The sequence below is a fragment of the Amblyomma americanum genome, chromosome 9 (assembly GCF_052857255.1).
Source record: "Amblyomma americanum isolate KBUSLIRL-KWMA chromosome 9, ASM5285725v1, whole genome shotgun sequence".
In the NCBI taxonomy this organism is placed as follows: domain Eukaryota; kingdom Metazoa; phylum Arthropoda; class Arachnida; order Ixodida; family Ixodidae; genus Amblyomma; species Amblyomma americanum.
In genome coordinates, this window is record NC_135505.1 from 145,941,795 (window position 1) to 145,960,575 (window position 18,781).

General features: G+C 46.3%; 1 protein-coding gene across 1 annotated transcript in view; it reads right to left on the bottom strand.

The window, feature by feature from the left end:
• The window catches only part of Gpb5 (Glycoprotein hormone beta 5), a 52,790-nt gene that overhangs the window by 11,491 nt on the left and 22,518 nt on the right, over window positions 1-18,781 (bottom strand). The window contains exon 2 of the mRNA XM_077637943.1: window positions 15,092-15,445. Coding sequence (XP_077494069.1) covers window positions 15,092-15,385 — 294 coding nt within the window. The 5' untranslated portion in view covers window positions 15,386-15,445. The remainder of the gene's footprint in view (window positions 1-15,091; window positions 15,446-18,781) is intronic.

The following is an 18,781-nucleotide window of genomic DNA, read 5'->3' on the forward strand; positions in this document are numbered from 1 at the left end:
CTAACTGCTGTCGCTGAAAAAAAAAAGCTGCTGAAGTTTTTCACAGCACTTTTCAAAATACCTACGGCGACAAAAAGCATTTTGCAGGAGGCACCGGGTATCAGACGCCCTCCCCCTACATTCTTATTTTCTTCTGTTGCTTCGATACTTTAATGCTCCCGGGCCCAAATAACTGACTGTTGAAATAATCGGCAATCTAGCCACCGAGCCCCACGTCAGAAAAATGTTTTCGGTCACTGCATGTCCTCCAGTGCCTTCACGCGGCCAGCTATAGTTAACGATACCTGAAACAAGTGCCCGGCTGTAAGTTCGCAAGGAGTGTAAGTCGGGAACACATCAACCAAATCACCTCGTGACCAAAAGCACGACTTATGATAACACCTATAAGCGATCCCGATCCCTAACTGCGAATTTTGTTTGTCTGTTCTTCACACATACCCAACAAATTTGAAAAAAAAAAGCATTTTTGAGCAGCAAACCGTTTGTGAACGCAATTTTTTTCAAAAAATGTAAGACATCCTATTAAAATCAATATATCTGCAGATCAACCGACGGCGGTCTTGTTTCCTTTTTTCTATTAACGTTATTGCTATTGTCAAAAGCGTTCCCCATTGGTTTTCTACGGCAGCGTTAACTGTTCGATGCGATCGATGGAAACATTTTAAAAGAAAGATGTTGCTACCCATCACAAGAGTGGACCATTACCTTCAATATTTCTATAAGAGTGTCTTACAATTTTACAAGTTTCAGAATTTTTTAAGAGAACTTCTTGTTGGGCTAGTTGGCAATTGATCATTGTACTTTAAAGGTGCCAAAACCACACACACACGCACACGCACACGCGCGCGCGCGCGAGAGGGAAGAACGGGACAGAGCGCCTTTGTCCCGTGTGAGTGTGCGTGTGAGTGTGGTTCTCCTTTGAAGTACAATGTTCAAAATGTTTGTCCGAAAATGTTGGACATGGCTAGGTGTTACTTCTGCTTGACCAACACGCCGCCAAGATGAGGCGAATGACAGCAGAAGGCGCTAAAGGAACTGAAGACGCGAAGAAGCTCCATGGATCTGGCGTTGCACATTTTAAGCAAGTGCGTCACAAGAAATGATGTGAACTTTTATTGCCTGACTGTTTACGTTCCTAAAGTTAAATGTATCATGCTTCATACTTAGTTCGAAGCACAACACAAAGTGTAAACAATCAATATTATCCCCAACGTTGAGGCCACTAAAGTGAGTTACGTATACAACTGAGACCGGGACTGTCGTCTGCTTTCGGTCGGACTACATTGCTTTGACATCTGTTTATCGAGTGGGAGACGTATTTAGAGTAGAAAGGCAAGGCCTTGAACTGACAATAAAGTCTAGTAAAAACAACGGCGGTTCACCTTGTAAATGGAGAGCTGGTGTTTTTAAAACACTGTATCAGCGGACGACGGTATTATGGGCAAAGAGTTGGAATGACTGTCTCAAAGTCCGCTCAGCGTTGCTGAATTTTGAGAACGACAAGACATGTTTGAGATGGTAAGGACGCAACAATCCTTGTTTGTAGATAAAACAGAAAAATCAATGCATGCTGTCTCAAGATCAAAGTGCTTCAGCAGCGGCTTGTTTTTGATCGCATGTTCCCGGATATTTTCTTTAAGAAAGGTAAAGAATAAAATGCACGGAAATGCTGAGCCCGCGTTTTAGACATGACGTTGTTTCTTTTTCCAACAAGACTTCCTTTAGCCAGGAGATCTTCAGAAGCCGGAGCAGACAGCACCTTGCACTTCACATACCCCAGTATGGTTTTCGAACTCGTGTGAAACGACTGCTTCCGACAACTCAGCAGCAAGAGCTGCGAAATGTTGTTGCTGCTCAAGGAAGTATGCAAGCACACCTGCTTAAACATATCATTCCTCATCTAAAGCTGCAAGGCTTTAGGCTAGGAGTGCTACTGGTTTTAAGAGGAAACTTCGGTGCAGGTGCAACTCTCGTTTTCCTATTTAAATGCACGAGCTACGAAGAAATGCGGTTGTACCTCAGATAATATACCAATATAAATGAATAAATTCGTCGAGCATAAGGGGCGAAAAGATAGGGGAGGAGGAGGATATGTTTCCGGAACAGATAGGCGCACAATTCCAGTTCCGTCCCTGTGGTGCACTGCGTTCATACACCGTCTGCAATTCGTCAGCAAATGCCGTGTTCTAGCTCACGGCCGATACCGGTTTTTTTGTCCATGCTGCAAGAGTACGGCAAATGAATGACTAACAGCCTTCACTTCCAGCCCTGTCAGCTTGCGAACACCTTGTCCGTTTTTTTTTACTCCTTTCGGTTAACGCATTTTTTTATCCACCTATAACGATGCAAGGTAACTAAGTAGCGGCCTCATCTTTATAATGCAATTGCATAAGATTTCACAACAGGAGAAAAATTCTCCCTCCGATGTCGCTAAATTCCCTGATTGGTCGAGAGAAATCACGTTACCTTGTGATGTCATCACAACCTGCTCACAACGCGCTGTGAGCAACCTAGTTTCTAGACAGCATAAGAGTTCATGCACAGCATAGATTTCAAGAACAGAGAGCATTAGAGAAGCCACGACCAATGTGAAAGCTAATGCTATCGCATTTAATTTTTAAGGTGACTTTAGCCTCCCAATAGCTTTTTTTTCTGACGCAAGCAATCGTATTGAAAGGAGCGTTTGCTCCATTAGAGTGCGCCTTCTGCTCCGTAGTTGCGAAATTATTACTCTAGAAGCCAAATCTGCAAAGTACAAAGAAGATCGACAAGAAGCCACTCATTGAAATGACGCGAGTAAGAGTCTTTCTTTTATTTTATTTTTTACCACTTAGCATACCCAAAGTTGCCACACAAGAGACACGTTTCCATCATCAATTGTTTCTCCATGACCGACAGAAAGGTTACCATTTTGTTCTTTTACTCCCTTCTGGCTCGAAACGTAGGTTTCGTCCATACTTATAATTCTTTCCAGTGGTGCGTTGTCCTTCTCACGCAGCCCAACGCAGCTTCGTAATACGCGGCAAAGCAATTGGCGCGTCTAACACGATCATTTTCCTCGTTCCTCGCTTCTTCTTTCTCGCTTTCTTCCCTCCTTCGTTCGTTCCCACCTAAAAGGAAAGCTATAAACGTGTCTTCGGCGTCGCCGCAGACAAGCAGTACGGCGCCCACGTGTTATGCGTCGCTAGTATTTCAAGTTCGATCCTGGCGAACAGCGTTCAGATCGCGACGTGTCCTCAAACTCCTGCAGCCAACAATCCCCGGGGAGTGATCACTAATACCGAAGGCGCCCTGCTTGCAAAAGTCTGATCCACACCTACAGCTTCTCGCTAAATGCATGCAATATTGATAAAGGCAGAGCGTCGCTTCAAACGGCAAAGAGGCTTTCCAATTATACCTGGAGTAGCGCACCACCACCACCACTGTCTACGCGAGTTTCTTAAGAGCTTCATCCACGTCAAAAGTTCTGAAAAGTGCTATATCTTCGTACTTGAAATAGCTAAACGTTAAGCGGAAGCGTCAATTTTACGTTTACAACGCCGCTAAAGCACGCTGCGTCACGCTTCGAGCACTAAAATTATTTTAATAGTGCTTTTTTCACTCTTTAAAGCGATATATGTAGCAAGAAAGATGTTATTAGGGACGTCTGCAAAAAAAGGAAAACATATTTTAGATATTTGCCTAAGCAAAAATCATGCTCTTATGACAAGGTCCCCGTATTCGGCCAATTGCCAGCCAAGCCAAGTAGGAAGCTGGAAATTTGAATAGCTTATGCCGACTACATCACAGCCGAGTATGTTTCTCCGCGTGTATACGTCGTCTCCTTTGCAACGGCAGAAGCAGACGACGCTGCATGCCGACGCGCGAAGTGTGACAGATAAGTAAGTCCACTCGAGCTCCTCGAGAAAATATGAACGAGTGAAAAGAAATTACCAAATATGCACTAGATTTCGTTCTTTCTTTCAAATACAGAGCCTCTTTCTTCCGATCAATCGAGGTATCTCGACCCCGCGTCAAGCTGCCACCATGCTGCGTCGTTTTAACGAGGTACTACTCGCACATGCTCATGCCATTGTTGCAGTATCTTCGATGAGTGTTCACGAACGCTGTCGGCTGCGATTTTTAGTGCCTCGCGCGCCTCCCGCCAAGCAGAGACGTAGGAGTTTGCTGATTTGTTGGCTTACTTCTATTCTTCTGCTTTTAGTTTGCGCACTTATTACGTGATCGCTCTGGAAGTCACGTCTCGTCTGTCAGTGGCTCGGCCTTGTTAACGCGCGATGGCGAAACGAGGTCGATGATGAAACGATGATGAAACGATGATGATGATGATGATGATGATGATGATGATGAAACGAGGTCGCGATTACGAAGCTCTCACCGGCTACGAAATATTGCTAGCTTTAGAGAGAATATCTCGCATAAATATTCGCAGCTTAGGCGAATGTCGGCTTGTTGTAATTATTCGATGCTCAGAAAGTATATTTTGGGTATATTTTGCACATTGAAGTTGCCTCGCAGTGCAGTAAGAACCCAGCCGTAACGAAAGAAAATTTACAGGATTGCACTTACTTCTGCTTATGAGCGGAAATGCGAAATCCTTACCCTGTCCTCTCTTTCTCTCATTTTCATTTTTTCATAATTTTTGTAGTTTTTATTTTTATATTTAGTTTTTAATTTCTAATTTATATTTTTGTTTTAATTATTTCTCATTCTATTTTATTTTTTGACTTTTTGGTTTCTAGTTTTTATTTTATTACATTTATATTGCTTATCAGCTGTTGCTTAACTTTTACCTTTTATTTTATTTACCATACAATTCATGATTGACAGTTCGAGCGGGCAACTTCCGTCCACAAACTTCTGTCCACAATCTTCGGTCTGCAACTTCCGTCCACGTCACTTATGAGCCAAGAAAGGCTTACGCCTTAATGCACACTCCGGTGTACTGCTGCGGTGTCTTTTGTCTCGGCATGTTTGTCGTCTGCTTGCTGAAGGAGAGGACACCATAACAGCGCACTGTGAGGCCCGCCCCTTTTTCATGTCCTATTTGCTCTGCAATATACCTTCATGTTAAACACTCGGCTTTTTTGTTTATTTATAGGTACCATCAGTCCTTATTAGGACCAAGAGAGGAGCGCATACGTGACGCCATTACTGAGTTACCAGCTTGGGGTAACAGAGTTTCTCACTATTACCGAGAAAGAAAGCTGGCGCCACCGTCCATGAGAGTTTCTTAAAGATGCTTGAAGAGCACTTCAACCACTGCGGGAACCCTACTGCCAGACACTGAGTGCTCTCAAAATGGGGGAACGAATTCTGCATAGTCGATGTTGCATCCACCCCGACCACACCATATGGCGGACTTCCGATCGTGATGTGTCACTGAAATTTACGTTAGAGTGTGGCGACCGTCCAGTGAGTTTTCAATTTTTAGCACGCCGTATAATCACACCGGATGATGCGCCGGAAACAAACCCGTTTGCTTCGAACCGTTACACGATGTGATCCACAGCACAGGTGCCTATTCTTCTAGCCAAACGCCACGGCCGGCCTAGATGGGACAACGGCGCGCGCTCTCGTCCAGTCCGGTCATTATCACTTTCCCGATCCTCTCCGCTCTCCTCATTTACTCCTTCGTCTCCTCACGCTAAATTCTGCCCACGGTGACTCATTGGTGAGGGCAGTCGGCTACTGAACCTGAGGACCCGGGTTCAATCCCGGCCGCGCCCGACGCGTTTCGATGGAGGCAAAGCGCGAAAGTCACCCCTTTGTGCGATGTCAAGGCACGTTAAATATCTACAGGTGTGGTAGAAATTATACTGGAGCACTCCACTACGGTCCCTCTATAGTTGATTCTTCCCCTGCCTCTTTCATCCGTCCCCTCACGGCGCGGTTCAGGTGTCCACCGAGAAGTGAAACAGTTACTGCACTCTTTCCTTTCCTAAAACAACCCATTATTTTGCCCACTGTCGTCCCGAAACGCCTTCCTCCTCCCCTGCAGTCTTCTCCACACACTTTTACATGCCGACACATTTACTTTGCATCGAGATCTCGGGGAAGGGGCCATTAACAAACAGCTGTTGCTGTAAAACAAGAAAAACCGCTGCCGTCACTGCAACCTGTGAACACTTCCGATATTCACTTCGAACTCCCCGAGACGGTATATCACGAAATCTGCGCGTCGTAAGCATGATGCGCAAAACTACAGAGGATCAGAAATGCTCGCCCATAATTGAGCCGAACAGAGCATCACGTGAGGTTCCAACTTCCAATAACCTGCCCCTGCGCACAAACAGGATGCTCCTTCCTTGTGCACTGCTGCCTGTCAGTGAAGCACACTTTACCGAGTGTGGCATGCCTCTTATTTCATGGACGGGTTTCTCGCTTCACATTCGTTCGGGATCACTGAATGCAGCATCCGGTTGGTCATTAGAAGGTGAATATCGATTGATTTGAAGACAAAGTGACTGATTTATTTATTGATTGGTTGATTTAAGTACTGGTTGACTGACTGATTACTGATGGATCGATCACTGACTGGTTTACTGACTGAAATCCTGACTGACTGATTGAGTGGCTGACTCAATGATTGTTTGACTTATTTAGCGACTGATAGATGACCTATTCAGCGATTGATTGGTTGTTGATTGACTGGTTGATAAAGTGACTGAGTGAACAATTATGACTGACTTATTTGCACGTTGACGGATTGACTGATTGGTTGGTTGGTTTTTGATTAATTAATTAATCGACAGGTTGCCTAAATGATTGAATGATTTATTGATAGATCGATTTATTTATTGACTTATTGATTGAATTAAGGACTAGTTTATTGGCTGATTGCTTGTTTGAATTATTTATTTGTTATTGACTGCTTCAGCGATCGATAGACTGAATGAGTTACTGCATGACTTGTTTGAGTGACTGACACGCTGAATTAATGAACCATTGGCGTAGTGAACGACTGATGAATCGACCGACTCATTGAGTGAGTGATTGGAAGACTGACTCGTTATATGACTGATTGATTGAGTTGGAGAATAAAATAATGAATAAATTGACGAATTAATTAAATAAAAACGTCCTCTAAAGCAAGTTAGGCAAGAATGAGCTGACCGACCCTGCTAGTCTGAGAGGTCCAGAATAACAACAGAAGAAATTTACAACAGAGTTATAGAAGGAACAGTACAGGGCACATGCTATTCAGCTCCTTACGTGTTCTTTGTTGTTAGTGTTGTTGCTTCGAAGTTTAAAAGCCTTTTGTTGAGATAGGCAAAGATGACTTGGGCACAGGAACAACGGTTAACAAATAATTAGCACTTGGCGTTGAAATACGGGAATTCCAGCAATAGAGACAGGCAAAGAGCTCTTTTGTAGTCATCGTGAACTATCTGTCGTAAACTCCGACTAATACTCCCCGTCGGTACATTAACACTTCACGAGAGGCCAATAACAGCAACAACCGTTTGGTGATTCGGTTACTAGTCGCGTTCAAGTGTGTGTACCTCGTTCCCCAAGTTCTTGGAGTCTATTTTCGGGCATCTTCTCGGCTTCAAATGTCAAATAAATTAGTCCGCGTTCAACCGCTTTTATGCTGTTCCTTCAAAACCGTGGCCCAACCTGTCTAGACAGAAGCTGCTCCGAAGGTTTGAGCATGGGAAGTGTTGCTTGCGCTGTGTGCCGCTATCTGTCGCGTTGCTTATTGTTGTTGGCGCAGCAAAGAGCAACCATGAGTCCAGGTGCATGAAGTAGTGGCACGCTTCTGGCGAGAATGTTACACAGGTGACGACAGTTGGCAAACACAGTGGACATCCTGACATAATGTCCCGCTGTTGCGCCGAGAACCTCTCGTTAACGAAACACGCTGCGACCGCAGCCTCTAATCGACAAGCGATGAGGGAGGCACGGCAACCGTTGCGATTCGCCAAAACTCACGACAAAACATCGGCCCGAATGTGAAGCACGCCCATCGATTCGAACTTGGCATGAGGTTGCGTAAACACGTTTGTGCCGCATCACTTGTGGTTGCCAACAAGCACCGGCATGTTTTTCTTACCGCACGACGCATCGAATGTCGAATAAAGGTCGCTCGGCCTTGTAGCTTGGCCTTCCTCAATGCTAATGGCACGCTGAAAGAGCTGCAGTAACGAGGACCGAAAGTGAATCGCTTGCTGCCCCACCGGTTTCGTCCCGTCCAGCGTTGACAACGACAGCAAAGCACACGTAGCAAGGGAGCGCTCAGCCCCTCAGCTGTCCTAATATTTGTCAAACCAATGCGCGGCGTCCTGTAACGAGTTTAGCGGCGGCGTGATCGGAATGACAGCGTATTCCCGCTAGGCCTCGCCGCCTAAAGGTTGAGCGTCGTCAGCGGACCTTACTGTCGTGAGGTCTTTCGTTCGTTGGACGCGTGGGCTGGCGCGGTAGTTGCGGCGAAACAGTGCGGTCGAACGAACTGGAGTTTCTTTTCAGCTGTGCATACAAGTACGATGGTACTCACGCTGGCCGGCAAGCTTCCGTTAAAATCTTAAACAGGCTGTAGAGTTCGTTTGTATGTTTTTCTGTAATTTCGATACTGTCCACATCGGTGCCCTTGATTATTCAGAGCTAAGAATTAACTAGTCCCTTTTTTTGACCAAGTCACATGACCTTAAAAGCCTAAACTTCCAGAAGCACACGTTACCTTTTCATTAACAAGAGTTGTATTACTTCAGGCTAGTTGATTTGTGGTCTATAGAAGCCATCGGAAAATTGCGCTAAAATACACGATACACAAATGGACACACAGAGCAGGGCGAGCGCAATTTTGTTCTGATGCGCTCCTCCTGTTCTATGCATCCTTCCTGTTTGTACAATGTGTTTTATCGCAATTTTTCTATGGCTTCTACTTTCCAGACAGCTGCTCTTTTTTTCCTCGAATGTAATCACGTATATCTGAAATAATAAGAAATTGATTCGAAGATAAGCCGTGCTTCAGAGCTCTCTAGCTGAGTAATGATTAATCCATATTTTAACTTTTTCTGAGTGGGGTGAATGCAAAGTCTGAATGTGGTGAACAAAATAACTGGAGACCTCTTCTCCTCCCTCAAGCTTCTAAAGAATTAATTCGATGAATTCTGTAGCTGTTTTTTCAACATCAGTGGAATCCCGGCCTCGTCTTACGACGCTCTGGGCTGTTATCTGCACTGTATGCTGTTTACTGTATACTGTTTATTGTATACTGTATACTGTACACTGTCTGTTGTATACTGTATATTGTACCAGACTCCTACACGATGCAAAGGCAAATCTAGTCGCCTCTGAAATGAAAAGTGTAGTATGAGACATTTTTTTTTTATTATATTCACGGGCATCATGGTCAAGTCACGGCATTGATACGCTTCGGCAAAAGAAAAATGCATGTACAATACTGCAATGTAATGGGCATTACGCTTGAAGGTACGATGCTGATATAGGTAAGGAATCGTTAATGTTAGGACTGCTAGCCCAGATTGCCTAACTGAATACTTAAGGGTCCTGTAGGAAACCGACTTCACATGCAACATGTGATGTCACAAACACCAGCGACATAAATTTCGGTTGTAGCGGTTAGTTGCTGTCTGTGTAATAGGTGTCCATGGTAAAACAGCGCGGAAAAACCCGAGGACGGAACAAACACGACGACACATCGCTCGTGTCGTCGTGTTATAGTAATAACAAACTTGCCTAGCTTTCCGTACCTCTGTGTCATAGGCAGGCGCCTGTTAACGTCTCCCTCCGAAAAATAGCGCTCGCAGGTCATTTCGATTTCGCTTGTTGACACTTGACGTGAACAAAAAGCTCTCGAGGAGAGGAGAGGCAATATACCATGAGGCGTAAGCCAAGCGCGCTTCCCAGACAACAGCACCTTGATCGAAAAACAAGTGGTCAGTTGGGCTTACGTAACGGCATTCAACGAGCATTTAGGACATTTTGCGTAACGCTTCTCCATGTGTCGCGGCTGTTTTGACGTCCCCAGTCCAATATCAACTCACTTCGAGAAAGTCAGCTGAGACTCGAAATGCTTGCCCCCTTTTTGGAGTGCCGCCGCGGTGACTGAGTGGTTATGGCGCTCGGCTGCTGACCCGAAGGACGCGGGTTCGATCCCGGCCGCGGCGGTCGCATTTCGATGCAGGCGAAATTCTACAGGCCCCTGTGCTGTGCGATGTCAGTGCACGTTAAAGAACCCCCGGTGGTCGAAATGTCCGGAGCCTTTCACTACGGCGTCCCTCATAGCCTGAGTCGCTTTGGGACGCTAAACCTCCATAAACCAAATCAAACCTTTTTGGAGTTTCGTTTATTTTTTCCTCGCTTTGGGACTACGCTGTTCAGTACCTTTAATTCTGTATATCTTGTATAATTTCTCCTATAGTAATAAATACATTCATTAGTTGCTTTCAACATGCACACCTTGGTTTACGATTTCACCCAGCTGTGCGCTGCTTTTGTTTAGATACCTCCCTTACAAAAATTTCTTTAGACAGTCTATAGACTGTCTATTGACTTCAGTTTATAAAGTCTATCGATTTTGTATAGAAAAACCCAAGAGAATATTTTTCTGGGAATACAAATCCTATAGCCAACCTGTAGGCAATCTGTAGATATATGGCAATACACTTTTAGTAGAATTTTGTGAATAGACAGTCTATGAACTATGAATACACAAAAAGAAATATCTATAGAAAGGCAATAGGGCTTATAAGAAGTCTGTTGACTGTGTACAGTGAACGCGATCGCTGTGTAGGGTCGACCCAACTAGATTGTGGATTATTTACAGAAACAAACGGTGACTTCCTCAGTGCCCGCAGAAGTGGTTTGCACCACGGAACAACCACGGAGCCCAATTGGCGCAAATTTTTGTCCTGTTACTGTTTTAAAGATTACAACAAATACTAAAGGCGCTGATATACGTTGTAATGCTTCTTTCAAACGAGTATTTCAGTACTCTCGTCGCTCTCATACGAAACTGCTGACGGGCGCTCGAAACTCAGCTGAAGTGAGTACGGTCTGCCAGCGAGTACTAAAGTGAGATGCCGACCAAAATGCGATGAGTACTCCGCAGCGGTGGCGTGGTGCTTTGAGCATCCGCCTCGCATGAAGGAGGGGCAGGGTTCAATTCCCAGCGCCACCGGGTGCCTACCGGTGATAAAATGAGTACATGCTTTCACCTGGACGGAGGACACCTGAACCGCGTCGTAAGAAAAGGGATAAAGGAGGGAGTGAAAGAATAAAGGAAGAAAGAGGTGCCGCAGTGGAGGGCTCCGCAATAATTTCGACCACCTGGGGATCTTTAGCGTGCACTGACATCTAAAAAAAGATTTGAGAGAAAGCTTTCGGCCACCCTGTTTTAATCTAAACAAATTAGCGCGAAAATAAAGACAAAGGACAAGGAAGGAAAGACATATGACGACGTTTCTATTTTTGTGCTAATTTCTTTATATTATGCAACACCAACTAGCTCGACCGTACGCCCTTCCACCGTATTATAGAATGCTACATATGTGAACCAGGTAAACTTTATTAAACTGTTAATAAGCGCTGGAGACTCGACAAATTGGCCGTAATTTATATTAGCACAGTTAACAAAACAGACCACAGTTTGTGCCCATATCGTCTAAACGTCTCTTTTTCCCTCTTGTCTGTGTTGTTCACGCTGTGTTGACATTACGGAACTGTCAAGGCAGAGCGCAAACCCGGCCGAAAAAACGGGGAGCGAACGAAGGCATGACGCTGTTGCGGAAAGTCCCGCCTTCTAACCGCCTTCCAGCTTTCACAAACTACGGCAGTTGTTGATCCTTCTTTCTTCAAAATCCATGCAAAACAGATTCTCAGATAAGGCCGGTGCGAAGATAGCCCGGCGCCCAACCCCGCATCGACCGCGTGACTTCGAGTCGCCGCCATAAAAGCGAAACCTCTATCAGTCGCTCAGCCGTGCAGTGAGTTACGCCTCTGTAGTGTTGGTGGCAGTTCTCGGCAGCATTCAAGTGAGTCGTCATCCCACTCGCGCAGTTGTCGAAAAAAGTGACCGACAGCATGCGAGTTTGATCTCTTTGGAAAGTGAGTCAGATTCTGGGCAAAGGAGCAAGAGCACATATCCACGCACAACGGAAGCGTCAAGCTTCCCCTGGAAGACGGTTGCCGTTGACGTACGACATCGGTGACGCTGCGGTCGTTGAGGCTCTCTGCCGAGCATTAATAAAGCAAAAAAAGTAGTTTAAGTTACGAGTCTTTTCTCGCACGTTAACGAAACTTCGTGCTCGGCGCGGTGCGATGTCTGGGTAATGAGTTTAAAACTGACGTCGCCGTCGTGGTTTCGATATGTGGTGAGCTTAAATGGTCTCCTTAACTTCACTTTGGTGGCTCGAAGCTTTTATTGGACGACATAGGCGATATTCGAAATTTTTTTTTGTGCGTTAGCAGTAAGAGCGACTGAACGAAGGCGGTGTGTGAAGCCTAGGCGAATGAAGCCTCCGTAAGTGCCACCCACTATCCCCCCCCCCCCCCCCCAACGGCGTGGAACGTCTGAAACCGAAGCCGAGACCTCAGCGAAGGAGTGAGAGAAGTCCACCACCCACAAGCTAATCTCCACCCTACCACCCATCTCAACCGTGTTGCGCACCACCCTTAGCTACCTCCACCCTCCTGAAGCGCCACCCAACAGAAGCTCACGCAACTTGGGAACGAAAAGGAACCGCGAAATCAAATTCGAAGACGCAGTGGAAGGGCGATCAATGTAAAAGCGAACTGTCATCATCATCATCATCATCATCAGCCTGACTGCACCCACTGCAGGGCAAATGCCTCTCCCATGTCTCTCCAATTATCCATGTCCTTTGACAGCTGCATCCACCCTTTGCCTGCAATCTTCTTAATCTCATCCGCCAACCTAACTTTATACCGCCCCTGCTACGCTTGCAATCCACTCCGTTACACCCACTCTGCCCTCTTCCGGTCCCTTAACGTCTCTTAAAGTGCAATACAAAAAGACACCCTGTTACTGCAAATGCAAATTTTTCGCATCAAATTGTATGATTGCCCGCTAGCGTTCATTTTCATTTTTATTGAAGAAGTTAGAGGGTCAACCTAAACGACGTACCGACCAACATGCGAGTAAATATGTTGAGGTTAAATCCGTTGGAATCTGTATTAAAAAAAAAGATTTTTTTTAAGGCAGAGCTTTGTGGGTAGTAGTATGAATGAAAAAAAAATCACAGGACGCTATTGCCACTGCGTAACGCGACATTCTTTGCGGCTAGGAATATGTAATTTTGTTTGTTGACTTTCACTTGCCTCTTTCTTTCTGATTTAGTGAACGTGACGTCACTATGCTGTCACTCGTGACCTAACTGTATTTAGACCACTCAGCATGGCGCGTTATTCTGGCCTCACGCATGACACCACTTCACGCTAACAAATCAGCATGGAAGAGCGTTACGCCAACATTTAACGTCTATGCCGGAGAACCGCAAAACGTGCCCTCAAAAGTTCAGGATTTTTCTGTATTTCATCATTGAGTGCAGCATTGTCCCAGCCTGTTTACTCCATCTTGTTCTTTGTCTCCTTCATTGCTTCAGTATTCGAAAGAATGCATCTACTAGTTCAGCTTCACAGCGGGCAGAGTGGGTAATGGACGAAACGCGGGTTAATGACATCCTAGTCGAAATCAAGAGGAAGAAATGGGCTTGGGCAGGGCACGTAATGCAAAGGCAAGATAACCGATGGTCAATAAGGGTGACGGAGTGGATTCCAAGAGAAGGCAAGCGTAGCAGGGGGTGGCAGAAGGTTAGGTGGGCGGATGAGATTGAGAATGCAGGCATTAGGTGGGCCCAGCTAGCAAAGGACAGGGCAAATTGGAGAGACATGGGAGAGGCCTTTGTCCTGCAGTGGGAGTAGTCAGGCTGATGATGATGATGATGAGCTGGAGGTGTAAAGCATAAAAGAACATGAAAAGCAAAAAACTACCGAAGCTAGGCTACAGCTTAGTTAAAACATTCGACGGAAGCCGTGATGCCCCTCCATTTTTCTCTTCTCTTTTCTCTCTTCTTCTTCCTCCTTCTTAGTTATCGGCTTCTCTCTCTTGGCTGCTGTCTTCATCGCTTCTCCTTTTTGTTCTTCTTAATACATCGTCGTTCTCTTCCTCTCTCTGACTTGACTTTCCCTTCGCATGACTTGGCTTTTGCCTACCAAGAACAAAGACAACAACAAGAAGCGAAGAAGACACAAGCAAACGGAGGGAGAGAAATAGAGGAAGAGAAAGATCAGGAAGAGCAAAATGAGGCCAACAACAATAACAACGAATCTCTCGATCTCTTCTTCTTTTTTCTTCTCCTTCTTTCCTTCCTCCTTATTTGTCTTCTTTTATTTCCCCTCCTTCCTTCGTCTCTTCTTCTCTGTCTTGGCTTGACTTGGCTGCCGTCTTCTTCCTCACAACTTCATGCTTATTCATGTTCTGCTGTTCTTTCTTTCTTGTATTCTTCCCTCTCTTGGCTTCTGTCTTCTTATTTGCTTGCTTTTCCTTTTTTTTCTATTTCTTTCCATTCTTCTTCTCTACCTTGGCTTGTCTTGGATATTGGTTCGCAACTACAACTACTGTGGACTTGAGTAAGATTGATGCAAGGTATACATTATTCCGGACACCCCCCGGGCCTGTAGGTGCCTCCTTGGGAGCAACCTCCGGTGGGTGCTCTTCTTGGCGCATTGCCAAAGTCAAAGAGCCAGGGTTGCACGAAGACCCAGGGTGGGCTCCGTATAACGGCTCTCACCGTATAAGACGCTCGTACTTGTTGCGTCCGCTAACGCCCCCTATCAGTGGGGATATGCTCTCAACTCTTGCGTCCATCATTCGATTTTTGGTCTAATGAGAACGCGACATTTTTGAAAGACAGGTTCCAGAGGTAGCTTTCATTGGCGTCACAATGGCCGTCATTCTGTGATATGAGAACCTCTGCGTAAGGCCGCACACTTGCGGGATTGACTCAACGCCACCAAATTTCGCCCATTGCGTCACAACTGATTTATTCCGAGCTATGCCTCATGCAAACGCCATCGCACAAAATGAGAGCGTGGTGCCACCGACCTCTCCGGAGTCGCATCGGCCCCAGCAGGACATGGCGGTGATGTCGTCCCAGCACTGGTTCCCCTTGGCGTCAGTGCGTGTGGCGCGGAAGGAGTACTCCCGCCGGTGGCACTCGAGCGTGGTGAGCGTGTCCACGGCGACGTCAGCGCCCCCCGCGGATGACGGCAGCGGCGATAGCAAGTCTTCCTCGTCTTCCTCCCGCACCGCCGAGGCCGAAGCTCCGGCGACCGCCACGAGCAGCCAGCAGTGGAAAAGCGCCACGGGCGCCGGCAGCGGCGATCCGAGGAAACGCATCGTTGACCACGTCACGTCCGCCCCCTGGTGGCGATGACGCTGCTGGTGCTGCCGCCGCCGCTGCGTAGAAGAATAGACTTCTTCAAAACCATTTTCAGGACACTTGAAGGATGCATTAAAGCACCGAGAGAGAAAGGGGAATTAATGATGGGGAAATTAACCAAGAGAAGATACGTGGCGGTTTGCTACCCTGCACTGGGGGAAAGAAATGTGGGGCTATAACAGAGAAAGGGGGAATAATTCTTTCGCATGCCCAAAAAAGGCTAGATTGATTCTATTCCGGATGACTCATACCTCTTGAATTCATTTTATTTTTCCCATTTTTTTTTATCTTGATTCAGTCTTCTGACGTTTCCTTCCCCGCGCAAATGCTTCATTGGCATTCTACCCTATACCTTGGCCAATCCCCCCCACGTGGGTATGTGCCATATTACTTGAGGAGAAGAAGAAGAAGAAGTTCGAATTAGAAATAAGTGCATAGTGAAGTCACAGGCTCTCACACAATTGCGATGCCTCCAATAAACTAAACATTGCCTGGTAGGTCTTAAGAGCCGATAATTGCTACTGACACCATCATAGGTCCTTCATTTCTGTAACCGGGTTAAGGTGACAACCTTCCAGTACACAGCGTAACGAATGTTTCTCGGCACAAGAGGCAGGACATGCACAAAAGACGTGATCAATCGTGTACCGATCAATACCGTGCGAAATGAGTCATCAACATCATCAACAGTAGCCTGACTACGCCCACCGCAGGGCAAATGCCTCTCCCATGTCTCTCCAATAAACCCTGTCCTGTGCCAGCTGCGGCCACCTTATGCCCGCAATCTTCATAATCGCATCCGCCCATCTAACTTTCTGCCGCCCCCTCCTACGCTTGCCTTCTCTTGGAGTACACTCCGTTACCCTTAAGGACCAGAAGATATCTTTCATTCGCATTACATGCCCTGCCCAAGCCCATTTCTTCCTCTTGGTTTCGACTGGGATGTCATTAACCCGCGTTTGTTCTTACACCCTTTCTGCCTGCTTCTGGTATTTTGACGTTACACCTGTAATTTTTCTTTCCATGGCTCGCTGCGTTGTCCTTAACTTAAACTGAACCCTTTTCGTCAGCTTCCACGTATTGGCTCGAGTATTGGTGCGTAAATGCGACATAAAGTGGCAGGCAACACGGCAAAGTAGCGTCACGGCCTCATAAGCAGAGTGGAGGTCGAGATGTGGATGCGAGTTGGAAAACTAGCCCGCATTTTAGGAGGCAAGCGTGATCAAACATAATAAAATATATAAAGCAAGGAAAAGGGAAGGAAATTAACGCAAGAAAGATAAAAATAAAGGTTATTCATTGGAAGGTCAAAGAGGTCGACCGGAAAGATAAATATCTGACCTGCTACTCTGTACTGGGAAGGGTAAGAGGAGAAGACGTTGCGCTTAAAGAAGCGACCATTAACCCTTTGTGGTGCTACCATGATACTGTGTAGAGTGTGAGCGGAAAAAGATGCGCAAAATTGTCTACTGGTTGCTTCAGAAAGCATTGAATTCTCACTAAAGATGATATTTTTTTGTCATTCAAAGTAGCCTGATCTGAAAAACATGATGACGACCGGTTCTCAGGAAATAAAATGCCCGGTAACTTTCCTACTTCTCGGTGGACACCTGAACCGCGCTGGAAGGAATAAAGGAGGGAGTGAAAGAAGTAAGGAAGAAAGAGGTACCGTGGTGGAGGGCTCCGGAATAATTTCGACCGCCTGGGGACCTTTAACGTGCACTGACATCGCACAGCACACGGGCGCCTTTCCGTTTCGCCTCCATCGAGACGCAGCCGCCGCGGTCGGGTTACGCATTTCGACGGTGGCGAATCGCAAAATGCATCCGTGGGCAGCGCAATGTCGGTGCACGTTAAATATCTCGAGGTGGTTACAGAACAATGAATTTTCATCTTTATAATAATAGCTACCATCGGGGTGTACAGGTTAGGATAGCGTGATCTCGAGAACTGGTTGGTTGTTACCTAAATTACCAAGCTCTACATTGGCAGACAAACATTTCGCTACTAAGAAGTGCCGTTACCAAAGTGGCTTCCACCACTGATACGAAGTAAAAAGAAAATTTTAGTTTATCTCAGTGTGGACCGTAAGTGTAAGCGTGAATGCATTGCAGAATATGCATAGCACATCCCAACACGGCTTATAGATGTGTAGGCCGATGTCCGGAATGGGTCACGTGCCTTGGCACCTGGGCTTGCCACCGCATTTGCCCGCGCCTATTCTTCGACATGGGCGAGGTGCATGGCTTCCCTGGCAGCTTTCGAGGCTTGATGAGCAGTCGCCATCAACAGCTTCGCTTTCAGCTGGACAGCGCACTCGTCGTTACTCGCTGCCTTTGGTGGTTTACGCGCCACCCCGATCAGCTGCTTCTCTTTTTCGCGCGAAGCTGCGCCCTCGGCGTCCCCCGCTGCTTTCTCTGCTTGACACGCTCGTTCTTATTTGTCCTTAGCGATGTCTTAGGCCGCCTTCTCACCTTCGTGTGCTGCTGCATTAGGCTGGCCTTGGTGACATAGGGCAGGATTTTTATCTCGTGACTAATCCGGTTAGGTGGTAGCGCTACTACCGCCGTTCAACTAGAAGATGACAAAGACGGTGATTTAAAGCACTTGGAGTGATATGCTGCCAAGTAGAATGTGTCTGATCCGATGGCCGAGTGGGCTAAAGCATCAGAAAGCAACTCTACGGCGACGCTGGCTTAAACCCTCCACGGGGCCAATATATTTTTTTCTGATGGGTTTCATTCAGACAACAAAATCCGGAAAAGGTCGGATTCATATTCGATCCCAGGTTGGACGCATTTTTCAAACAATGTCAGCCTGAAATTGCCGAGGTTGGGAGCTTGCTCATGTTATCTTTGAAAGCTGACAACATGGTTTCCGCTCAGCAATGCGAGTATAGGCTGCAGCTGTCAGCGGGTGTGCGCACTGTGAAGATAGCACCCACCGCAACCCTGTGTGAAAGCTCGATCTATTTTCTTCATACGATCTATCAGGTTTCATGCGGCGCATTGGAAGACACGCTGCATTCTTTCTTGCTTCTGGGCAAGGCGGCGAGCTGGCCTGTGCCCTTGTTCGTTTGCGCGGTAAAATATGCACTCTACTGTACAGGAGACCAACGTCGTATTTTTAGTTCGTCGTCGGAACATTCGGTGAAATCTCGCGGTAATTTATGCTTCATATTTTCACCTGCCGAGAAACTTCCGGGTCACTGCTGACACCCTATACGGTTCCTCTTCTACATCTGTAGCTGCGCTATGCTAGCGCGTCTTCGTAAGTTTGGAGTTTTCATCAAGACGCTTAACTCTATTTCATCCCCTAAAAAAAAGTAAAACGAATTATTTGCCCCGGGTCGC